The following is a 12,524-nucleotide window of genomic DNA, read 5'->3' on the forward strand; positions in this document are numbered from 1 at the left end:
CTTGCTTAACCCAATAAAACACAACTCTTTTGCAACCCAGACTATAGATACAGCCGGGGCTATACATTGGGTTTATTAACTCAAGAAAGAACGGATCAAGTTTTCATAAACTCAAACTCAACTCGTTATATGTTTCAAGTCCTTGTTTTATTATTTGTTTTCCAAGTTTTCATTGGTTTACATATATATATATATATATATATATATATATATATATATATATATATATATATATATATATATCATTCGACCTGATTGTCCTATACAACTGAATGTTACAACTTCGTATAACTGTGACGAATAAAATTGACCTTCGTGTCGACTTACAGAACTTCACAAACAATTCCTACGGGTATATGCACAATTGATCAGCTCGTTGCAATCTTCAAATAAACCAGTTACCAATAATTACAAAAACGTATCCCGAATCAAACGAGCCATGACCCGAGAAGACAACCGACTTAGCACTTCAGGTAGCACCTTGGCTGATAAACCTGGCATGACAGGAAGAAGCTCTCGAATGACGCGACTCGCATCCAAACCCTGTAACACAAAACATCACCGTTAACCATAAACTTCAGAAAACGTTTTAACACTCATGGCGGAAAACACTGCCATGTCATCACCTGATCTGGTGAGCGGGGTCGTGAATCTTGAGCAGTTAAAAACTCAACAATCTTTTGGACATTGCTTAGTATAACTTTATCCTCTTCAGTTATATAAGGAATTAACCCCGCGGGCCTAATGGCTCCAAATGAAGGAACCATGCTGAAAACCGGAGTCGGGTTTTGGATCCCAAGCAGTGTCATAACTTGGACCAACTGTTCTCTAGTAACCGCATCAATACCTTTCACAATCTGTTCACAAAAAGAGAAAAAACAATATTACATTTTTTAAACTATTTATAAATTTAAATATTCAAGCGATCATAATATTAATGTTAATGTTAACACCTCGTCTAAGAGAAATTCTCTGAAGAAATTCCCTTTGTCAGATAAAAGAAATGCTAAAGCGGCACGGGTTTCAATTGGCGGTTCAGAACCGCCCGGTTGAAAACGAGGCAATGCAAGGTTTGACTGAGTTTGAATAACACCAAGTCCTGCCATGTCACCGTTTAAATCTTCACCGCCGCCACTTTTGGCAGCGGTTATGAAACTCTCAAAAGCTTGCATTACATCTATAAATCTTTCAGCATCAAAAACTCCAGATTTTCCATATACTGTGTAACGTAACGCACTTCTTAAACGTGGAGACTCGTCAGTAAGTAGCCTCTGATGTCATAGAGTATAAAAATAAAAGGTCAACTTTATGCAGACAACTATGAATATATCAAACAAATGAAACAAGGCTAAAATTTTTAGTATAAATACCTGTGCAATATACGGATATGCTTCATCAACAATAGCAAATTCTGGATCACCTACTAAAGCAATGCCCTCAAGAACTCCAATTGCTCTGATAATAAGAGCAAAATAAGGAGGAATGCGGAACGGATAGTCAAATGTTATTTGTGCCAGGTCAGCAGCTAACTCTTGGAAATTAATATTTTTTGCACCTCCGCCTTCAAGGGCCTGGTCAAACACTTTAGCTAAAACAGGCAATATCGGGTCCAAATTTACCCCCTCGGGAATGAAACCGAGTTTCACAAAATCTTTAACGATGGCGTCATAGTCTCTGTGAATAAGATGTGCTATAGCTTCAATCATTCCATATTTTTGATCATCCGTCAATTTTGTTACCAAACCTGAAATTTTACAAGCATTTAGCAATTTTGATAACTTGAATGAATTATACGTATAAAGATGATGTTTTTATTTACCAAAATCAAGAATAGCAAGTTTTCCGTCTGGAGTGCGGATCATGTTTCCAGGATGTGGGTCAGCATGAAAGAAACCAGTATCAAGCAGCTGCATTCACAAATAATAATTGAGTATGAAGTTGAAACCATTATCAAATGGAAGCTTTGTTAAAAAAATTATGTTTGATGCAATAATTTCATGTTTACTTAAGGGAAAACTTAACCCAGTTGTCCCAATACTAATAAAGTTTCCCTCTAAAGTCGTTCAACTTTCATTAGGTGTTTCAATCCTGTTTTCTTTTTTTTTATTTTTTATTTATAGATGTTTATTTTGTCTTTTAAGTTAAGTGATGCTAACGAAATATATATGAATCTTGATTAGTAATAAGTGATAGCTTTTTTCAAATAAACTTGAAATAAGTAGTAGTGAAGAAAAGAAAATCTAATAACCAAGTTTCAAGTCATTAAATTTTAGTCAAACTGGAAAAGAATAGTCATTATATAATAACCAAAATTCATATATGGTTCATCTGCCTCATTTAATTATATTTTTTTTAACTTTATAAGAGAAAATTACACTTTGTGCCCTCTAACTGTACGTCAGCTTGCAGGTCGTGTCCTTTAACTCCAATATATTACAAGCATAAGTCCTTTATTTGAAAAGTTGTAACACATTTTCCTGTTAACTTTTGTAAAATGACAATTATACCCCTACAACTAAAAAACAGAATTTTTTATTTTCTGACTTTAGAGGAACAAAAAGATCTTTGAGTGACTTTAGTAGGACAATGGAGAAGCTCGGTTACAATTGTTTAAAGTTACCCTATTTAAAACTGAAGTCATTATTATCCTCCTCAAAAGTACTCAACTTTTGACAAAATCATACCTGCTTTAAGTAGCATATGACTCCAACATTGACCAGCTCTCCAACATCATTTTCTGTACTTTGTGAAAGCTTTTCACCGTCTACCCATTGCGTAGTAAGAACTTTCCTTGATGTGTATTTAGAATAAGTCTTGGGTATGACAACCTGGAACACCAAAATTTACTGAAATATGTAAAACAAATCTCAACATAAATTTAAGAATTAGGTGATATTACAGAGTAAATATTACTTGTGGCAGATCTTTCTTCATCATCTCTGCAAAATATGTTCCGTTTTCACCCTCATTAATATAGTCGAGCTCCTCAAAGAAACGAGCAGCCCATTCATCTACCAACCCGACAACATCCAAAGAGATCTGGAAATGAAAGAAACAGATACCATAAATATACGGATATGAAAAATAGGATTGTTTTGTTTTTTCTTTTTAAATTAATGTTACCTGAGGAAAGCGTCGAAGAGCCAAACCCAAGTTTCTTATGACAAATAAATCTATGGTTACTGTTTCAAGCACAAAAGGTCGTTGCACCTTAACAGCAACCAGATCACCATTTTCCTTAAGTCGACCCTTATATACTTGCCCAAGTGAGGCTGCAACATTTTCACAAACCATATGTATTAGTATCCTAGAAAAGAACTGTATTCCAAATAACATAATAAACACAAACAATTAAGGAAGCAAAATGTAAGGGACTACATGTTTAACTGAATCTTGTAACTACAATGGAGGGGGAACCTTCAATATATACAGGAAAGAAACCAGAAACCAGAAACCTAACTCGGGCTCGTGGTCTAAAGACAAGCGAACCCTAATTATGAAATACTAATGATCTAATATCTATATGTAACAATAATGAAGTCACACCTGCTGCTATTGGGGAAGGTGTGAGTTCTGAATAAATCTTGTACCATGGCTCTCCAAGTTCCTCTTCTATACACGCCATTGCTATGTCATCTGGAAATGATGGAACCTGCAACAATCATAAAACAAAAGTTCTGAACAAGACACTTTGATCAAGGGATATCCTACATGAAGACATGCTAGTATGATAAACTTGGGAATATGAATTATTGATCAATCATGTTTCTGTTATTACCTTATCACAAAGCTTTTGCAGCTCGGTCATTGCAGCAGGTGACAATATATCTGGTCGAATGCTCAATGCTTGCCCGAGTTTAATATATGCTGGACCCAAAGATGTTACAATTTCCCTCAACTCAATTGCACGCGCAACTTCATTCTACACAGAGATAAGAATCATATAAGCACTAACACTGAAGCTTTACGTGTACGATTACAGGACCGGCCCAACCATTTTGGTGGCCCTAAGCAAACAAAAAATCGAGGCCTTTCAAAATTATCTGGATTCATGCTTTTCAATTTTATTTCTATTTAGCTTCTCATTATTATATAAGCTTGACAATATTTGATTTCTTTTCTTAAAAAAAAACAACCAAAATGTAAATGTGTTGGGACACAACATGAAAATAAATTGATTGAAGATATTAAAAAAACATAGTTGACAACACATGTACAACATAAACATGACCATTTACAAGTATACCACTCATATATAATCCAAATTTTGAGAAATACTGAGTGTCTTCACTAATTAATGTTGAATTTTAATATTCTGAACTTGGTAATTTTTTTCTACAATTGGAAACACGTTAGGTTATTGAGTTAATCACTAGTGAATTAATTCTTGTTCTAAGATTTAAAAAGCTAAAATTGTAAAAAGCTAAAATAATAAGAGGAGATGGGGATTCGATCCCTGGTTTTGGGACTCACAAAAAAGGGAAGGAAACATGCTTCCAGATTTACCACTACACTAGAGCAGGATTATTATTAATCATAATTAAACTTAATAATTATATATATATGGTATAAAACTTTTTTAAGAAATTGGGGCCCAAAATTTTTGGAGGCCCAAAGCCCTAGCTTTGGTTTATTATATTAACAGGTCGGCCCTGTGTACGAAACACAATCTAATAGGTGGAAAGTTATGCACTTTGTACATTTATAAAGATCAAAACCAATAACCAGAACTGCATATAAATCTTATAATCACTTACCTCTTTAACCTTTTTGTTTATTACATCCCAAGCAAGACGTGAAAGAAATCCGCCTGCTACAGATGTTAATTGCATGATACGGGTGGCAACAGCTCTTGGTCTTTTTCCCCAATATGCAGAGATACTAGCAGGATCATACACCAGAGGCAATAATTCGCTACTTTCATCAGTCTGTTAAAGTATACAACAGCACAACGAATCAAAATCCCAAACAGTTCATATAAGAACATACATTTGCATACAGATTTGACATGCTTATAGAATTCAAAAGGAGAACTTTACATAATAGCAACCAAGTTTGGCAAGTTTCCACTCAAGTCAATCAAACTTTTTTTTTGTTCCTCTAAATCAATCAAGTTTCATTAGGCTTTCCAATGTTGCGAACCTTTTTTTAAGGTTCAGATTTTTAATTAAGTGACCAAAATGGAACATACATAATTTCTTTTTGTTTCATTAGATGTTCTAATGTTGTGAAATTCTTCTAAAGAAAATAAAAAATAAGTGATGTAAGTAGTTATTATTTAGTAACTGTTTTTCAAATTAAGTAAAGAAAAAAAAATTAATGAAATAACATCCAAGTTTCACATTGTTCATTTTAAGTCAACTTAGAAAAGCATCACTATTATGTTAAATGTTATTAAAATTAAGTTACCTATACAAATGATATATGAATCCTAGTTATTGTTTAGTAATTAACTTGAAGGTAATAGTGAAAAAAGAAAAGAAAATCATTAAACAATAACCAAGTTTCATATTTGTTCACCAAATGTAAGTGGTTAATCCAATATTACCTCTACAAGACGCATTTCAACGTCGTCGGCCGCGAACTGCGAATCGCTTAGGTTTTGACCTCGAAGGCCCTTCATAAGCGTGGCCAACTGTTCATTCTCTTCCATCTGAGCCCTAACTCGTTTAATCTCCTGCGAAACACTCTCCATCCTCTGCAAACAAAACCTAAATTCAATTAAAAAGCAAACACCTAAAAACTCAAATTCAAATGTACCGTTCCGGCAAGTGAAGATCCATTAACAGATCTCGACGGTCTAGGTTCAGCCGCGTCGGTTGACTTCGGCTTCGGCTCAGTTGCGACGGCACGAGTCACTCTGTTCCGACGGTTAACCCTAACATTGGTCGGAAACGAACGGCGGCTGGTACTGTCTGGTAACGAGTGGACGAACGAGTCCAGTCTGCAGGAGGTGAGCTGAGAAGATCCTTCCATGGCGGAAAGATTCTAATGTGTGAAGTTGGAGGTGTGTGTGTATGTGTTTGTAATTGTATGTATGTAGTTGTAAGTGGTTGATGTGGTTGTGGGTTCACCACAAGTAAATGTGGTGGATCAAACAATATGAGGTATTTTGTACACGTGGCTACACCACAGCGAAGACTTTATTATTATTATTATTATTATTATTTTTTTAGTTTTGGTTTTGGCGGGTACTGCTTTACCGGTTGTCTCTCCACAAAATTAAATAAGGAGGTATCTTTTTTATTAAATAATAATATCACGTAAAAGCCCATCCTGTAAAAAAAAATTGACTGAATTATAAATTTTTTTCTTTAAAAAAAGCCAATTTACGGTTCGTGTTCTTTTTTTAGTTTCTTTGCAGGCGGTGTACTTTAAACATTTTTTTCTACACGTTATGTCATTTACGCTAACTGGGTTAGAAAAACTCAGTTAAATATGACATTTGATGGGCATAATTGTAATTCTAATGTATCCTTAAATTTATAAAAAGAAAAGAAAATATATATAATACATTCCCCGCCTTTCTCTATACGCCACAACCATCACCATAAACTCCGGCCACCATAAATTCTGGCCACCATATCCCCACCACCACCACCTCCTCTCCATGCCCCCACCTATCTCCGGCCCCTCTTTACAATCTCACATTAATCCAAACCAGCAACCTCCATTTATAAAGCATTCCACCAAAACCCCCAAATCCCATCTATTAAACCCCTAAACCCACCTTCATCTTCATCTCAATATCCTTAATCAAACCTCTTCATCTCACAAACCGCCGCCACACTTTCCATCTCACAAACCGCCGACACACTTTCCGTTCACATGCTGTTACAGTCTCCACCCGACCCCACCACCATCAACTCCCTTTCTTCTTAAATCTGGCACCATCTCCGGTCATCTTCTCCGGCAAGGAAGACGAAACCCTAATTAACAGCAACTATCCTTCTTGTTCGCTACATCTGGGAGGTTTAATGGAGAGTTGACCGGGTCAGGTTTTGGAAGAGGATGGGTTAGGTGACCGGAAAACTGGATCTGGGTTATTGACGGCGGGGTTAACTGGATCTGGGTTTGAGATTTTTTAGGGTAAAGGTTGAAGAAGAAAGAATTTATTGTTATTTGATCTGGGTAAACTGGATCTGGGTTAAAGTGGATGTGGATATGGCGAAATTCATGAAATTAACATGTGACTTGTGTTCGATTTAGCGGTGAACGGTGGTGGTAGCGGATTTGGTGACAGGGGAGGTGGATATGGCGGTGAAAGGTAGTGGTTGCCGAAGGTTGGATGGGGGAAGGTGTGGGGGTGGCTGGTGGTGGTGAGTTGGTGGTGGTGGTGGGTGATTAAGAAAGAAAGAGAAGCAGGGAGAGAGAGTAGAGTTTGATACAAAATAGAGAAAGAGTTTTATATTTTTTTAGGAAAATTGGTTTTATTGGTCCCAACTATTTTATTTTTGCCAACGCTGGTCCCAACTATCATTTTGGCTGGCAACGGCCCCAACTTTCACATTCGTTTCTTCCACCAGTCCGCGACTGACGGAGTACTAACTCCGTCAAATATTTGCTGATGTGTCCATCTAAGGTGTCAAAAAAACATTACATGGCAGCCAACGTGGATATGGTATTATACTTAACATATTACATTCATAATTCACACCTAATTCTCCAATAACACACCCAAATCAAAATCCCCAATTTATCTCAAGAACCCTAATTGAATCATCTAATCAATTACAATCTCAAACCCAGATCATTAGAAGAATTGACAACATTAAGACAATCTCCTTGGTCCTCTTCTGCATACTACTCAACACATTATGCCAAGTATTAACCCTAATATTAGAATCAAGCTTCAGATTCACTCCAATAACACTCAAATCTCCCAAATCCTCCGTCTTCAATGCCAACACCTCCTCCGGCGTGGCTCCTTCAAGCACCGAAATCAAACACGAGCAAAAGCCTCTCGTGATGTCCGAATCACTGTCCGCCGTAAACCGCATGGTTCCGTCGGTGTTCATCTTCACGTCCAGCCACACCTGTGTCGTACATCCCATCACTCGATTGGAAATGGTTTTAATCGATCCGTTAGCTTCCGGTAGAAGCTTCGCGTAGGGTAAGAGATAATTAGGGTTTTAATCGGTTTTGAGACTGTAATTGATTAGATTATTCAATTAGGGTTCTTGAGATAAATTGGGGATTTTGATTTGGGTGTGTTGTTGGAGAATTAGGTGTGAATTATGAATTTAATAAGTATAATACCATATCCACGTTGGCTGCCATGTAATTTTTTTTTGACACCTCAAATGGAACATCGGCAAATATTTAACGGAGTTAGTACTCCGTCAGTCGCGGACTGGTGGAAGAAACGAATGTGAAAGTTGGGACCGTTGCCAGCCAAAATGATAGTTGGGACCAGCGCCGACAAAAATAAAATAGTTGGGACCAATAAAAACCAATTTTCCTTTTTTTTATTATGTATAGACGTAAAGACAAAAATGCCCTCACATGCGCCTCACGTGAGGGTATTTAACTGAGTTTTTCTAACCCAGTTAGCGTAAAGGACATAACGTGTAGGAAAAAAATGTTTAAAGTACACCGCCTGCGAATAAACTAAAAAAAGGACACGAATCGTAAATTGGCTTTTTTTAAAAGACAAAATTTGTAATTTTGTCAAAAAAATTTACGCGTTTGGATAGTTGGCTCACAAAGTTTGAAATAATAGTTATAATTTATACAGTTGGTTGTACTGTTCTTTGTCTTCATTTTGGAAGTCTTTAAAATCGATTTCTATTCGGTTTTTCGTCGTGGTGGTATGTGTTTTATGGTAGAGCCATTTTCTAAATATGTTAAAACATTTTAGACCAAAGGCGAAAAATATTTTGGTTTCTCTTTCTGTTGATAACATTGGTTCTATTATTGAATTGTGTATTTACATTTACAACGGTTAATGTATTTTGTTAGTAGATCCATGGAATGTGATATGCTTTCGTATTTTTGTGTTGTGTTATAATCGATTTCTTTTCTATAACGTTGGAATCTCGATAAAGGATGATTGTTAAGAATGTTAAGAAATTATATAGAAAGTGGGCTTTCTTTATCAACTCCAAATGAATGTTACCTTAAATTTCATCATTAATCAATAAACTAAACCCAAGTTTCAATGGAGATAATTCTAGTTTCAGTTTTGATGAACTCTATGAAACGAATGGAACCATATGGGTTACATGAAATACTTATGAGGGTTTCTTCATGTAACATCCTCAAAAATTTCGATCCAAATTTGCCAACTTAGAAAAGTTGAGGGATCAAAAATAATATCAAGACAAGTCATAAGAAAATATTAAATAAGAAAATATAAGAAAAATAAGGAAATAAAAATATTTCCTAAGCTAAGTATTCTTACATGAAAGAAATAAGTAAAAGGAAACTTCATCCCACATGGAAGGATGCAAGAAAGTGGAGGCACTTTACTTGGGTATAAATAAGAAATATAAATCTCATCCCACATGGAAAGGGGTAAAGAAATGGAAGCTCTTTATAAGGAAGAGATTTTTCATAGTAATATTATTTTATGGATATCATGCACCTAGTAGACCTAGCGGAGGGTGCGCAACACCCGACGTGCACGGGCTCTGGCGAGGACGACGGCGACGGCGAATGGCGCTTTGACGGCTTGCTTCGCACGCTCGCATCGCCGCGAGCCGCTTTAAGAGCCGCCTTAGTATTTTTAGACAACGAAAGTTAGACCTAGATATGACAAGCTACAAAAGATAAAGGATTAAAAATGAAAAATAATATTCAGGGGCCCATCGCGCTACGCGATCAATCCAAGAACACGGCCATCGCGTACCGTGATGACCCGTGATGACGCAGGGACACGTGTCACACTCGGGTGACACGTGGCAGCAGGGCAGGACACGTGGCAGACGTGTCAGGCCATGTGGCGTAACATCAGAAAAGGGGCCGTCGCGATACGCAACGCCGTTAAAAGACGAGCCCATCGCGTACCGCGACGGGACTCAAATCCAACTATAAAAGGGTGGCCATGGCACATTCATTTCTCACACACCTCTCCACTCTCTCTCTAGAATAACACTCTCTCTACCTCGTTTTACGTGACGAACACCGTTTTGCGTGCCACCGACCCGATAAATATTACGACCCGGAAACCCCGGATATCACCTCGATTTGTGTGCCAGTCTCGTAGTATGTGCCAAGCTCCGAAGTTCTGACAGTTTATGCTTAATACGCGATATAGAGTATAAGTGCTGCTCGTATAAACTTAGGAATATCTAAATCCGAATACCCGTACGAGGTAGGGGTTCTGCCTAAGTTATTATTATTATTATTATTATTATTATAAATGACTTTGACCATAGTCGGGGGTATAGCCCAAACCTTGATTACGATTAAGAATAAAATAACTTTTCTTAAGCAAGGGTTATAGTTAAAATAGTATTTCTTTATTATTAAGAAATATAATATAGAAAGAATATAAAGTTAATGTTTCTTCTTGAAGAAGAAACATAGTATATAAATGATAAATAAACAAAGGGACTAAAGGTCCAAATGTTTTGAATAAACAAATGTTTTTATCAAGGTTAAAGCTATACAAAACAGACTAAAGGTCTGAAGCTAGATCGTTGATCTAGTTATTTATATAAAAGTTATTCTCGTACTATAGGTCCGAGGTAAGAAAACAAGAAGCAGAATCAGAAAACAGGAATCAGTAACAGAAACTGATTATAAACAGAAAAGGTGAATACGCCCCAAACCTTTTATACTGAGTCAGAATGTTTGCCTAGGATTTACGAATCCTTAAAACTTTGTGTTACAATAATAAGAAACGGACACTCTGATTAAGAGTATACATGTGTCTGGATCCAAATATACATGGTTACTCGGCATTTCCCCGAGGCCATGCATATCATCAACATGCCTCTGAAACGGGACTGTTCAGAGAAATGATATTCTGTATATAATTAATTGTACAAGGTACTTATGGTAATTTGATCTCAATTTAGTTGGGTACCTAATGAGTAGTCACAAAGGTATTATTGTTGGTTTCACAAAGGTATTGAAAAGATATTTTTAGAGTTAGCGTCATTCACCAGCTGTGTGCTGACGACGTATTTTCCAACCCATTTTACAGGAAAACAAGAAAGGTTAGAACATACAAGCAAGAAGGAATAGAAGATTGGAGTTATAGTCATTAGATGCTATCTGGTGGCTCAGATATTTTATTTCAATGTATTATAAAGAATTATGTTTTTTTTAAAGAAATGTATTTGAAATATCAAACGAGTATTTTAACCCGAGAGTTTAATAAGTTTTCAATATAATATTTTTAAAAGACTTCCGCTAAAACTAAACCGCAACTCTGATTTATTTACAAAACAGGTACCAACTATTGGTCACACGCCTAGGCTCTAAGATGGGGGTGTGACACTTCATCTCATTTTTTTAAATATAATTTCTAAAGGAACTAGATTTCGAAATAATTGTCAAATGAGTTTGAATTTAAAGGAATCGAAATCTATTAAATGAATTCTAAAGATCTAGTCGTTGAATAGATCTTCTTAATACGTGACTTATGTTTGTAGACACAAACATAAAGAAGAAAGAACACAAAGACGCACATACTTATAGGGGTTTGCTGGTTTGGATGGATGTTAACAAATCCATCTTACGATTATTCCTTGAAATTTACCATAATGATTCTTCTTCTCTCCATGTACATTCCGAGAAAACTATTTATTTCTTCCACCTTTCATACTTGTTTTAATTATTGTAACTTTTCAATACATTAGCAATCAAAGTGCTTTTTTTGTGAAGTCTTAAACAAGCGGAGACCAATCAAGCCAATGAGTTTTTTTGTTGATTGTTTATGATTATCATTTATATATCATAAATCCCGGTGGCCGTTAAATTATTTGTATTATTTATGGAATTGATCTCTCACTATTTGGAAAGCAAAAAAAGTAATTATTTGGTTCATTTATGGAATTGGTCTCTTACTATTTGAAAAGAAAAAAAAAAGAAAAAGGTTAACCCACCATCTTGATAACACGCCAAAAGCCCTTTAGTAATTTGTAAGTGTTTAATATTATTTTTATAGGCACTTACAAGAAAAAAAAATAGACATTAAAGTTATAATTTTATTGCATAGTAGCCCTTAAACTCTTAAAGGACGGCCAATAATATGCTTTCACCCTATTTTAGAGGTGGATAGTTTAATTATACTCCCTCATTCCCAGTCAAAGTGTCTTAGTTTGAAAAAACAAAAAGTTTAAGATAGATTAAATTATTGTTTTTTAGCTTATCAAATAACAATAGTGCCTTGGAATTTGAGTCCATAAATATTGTTTATTAATGTTAGCTGTATGTGTTAGGGTAAACATGAAAATTGACTAATAAATTTTGAAAGTGAACATTTATAACGGGACAAATAAAAAAGAAAGCGTGAACATTTTTAATGGGATGAAGAGAGTTAAGGCTATAAGGTGTACAAATATGTGGTTTAT

General features: G+C 35.7%; 1 protein-coding gene across 1 annotated transcript; it reads right to left on the reverse strand.

Moving 5' to 3' along the window:
* Nucleotides 1-234: 234 nt before the first annotated feature.
* LOC143544664 (uncharacterized) lies at nucleotides 235-6,125 on the reverse strand. Its single transcript, XM_077036717.1, has 13 exons — nucleotides 5,761-6,125; nucleotides 5,549-5,698; nucleotides 4,758-4,928; nucleotides 3,779-3,922; nucleotides 3,547-3,652; nucleotides 3,124-3,272; nucleotides 2,914-3,039; nucleotides 2,685-2,828; nucleotides 1,820-1,907; nucleotides 1,371-1,744; nucleotides 954-1,271; nucleotides 627-857; nucleotides 235-543 (listed from the first exon to the last, which is right to left on the reverse strand). Exons 1-13 carry the CDS (start codon nucleotides 5,974-5,976, stop codon nucleotides 409-411), a joined length of 2,352 nt encoding a protein of 783 aa, XP_076892832.1. The 5' UTR covers nucleotides 5,977-6,125; the 3' UTR covers nucleotides 235-408.
* Between the last annotated feature and the right edge of the window lie 6,399 nt (nucleotides 6,126-12,524).

Source organism: Bidens hawaiensis, unplaced genomic scaffold, assembly GCF_021521415.1.
Source record: "Bidens hawaiensis isolate Kalapana, Puna unplaced genomic scaffold, B.hawaiensis_p1.1 tig00000888_1, whole genome shotgun sequence".
In the NCBI taxonomy this organism is placed as follows: Eukaryota; Viridiplantae; Streptophyta; class Magnoliopsida; order Asterales; family Asteraceae; genus Bidens; species Bidens hawaiensis.

Excerpts from the sequence above, each read along its gene's own strand:
- LOC143544664 (XM_077036717.1), bottom strand. The coding sequence starts at position 5,976 with ATGGAAGGATCTTCTCAGCTCACCTCCTGCAGACTGGACTCGTTCGTC. Across the intron at positions 5,699-5,760 it reads GATCTTCACTTGCCGGAACG|AGGATGGAGAGTGTTTCGCA; the intron begins GTACATTTGAAT and ends TTTTGTTTGCAG. Across the intron at positions 1,745-1,819 it reads ACTTGCTATTCTTGATTTTG|GTTTGGTAACAAAATTGACG; the intron begins GTAAATAAAAAC and ends GTAAAATTTCAG.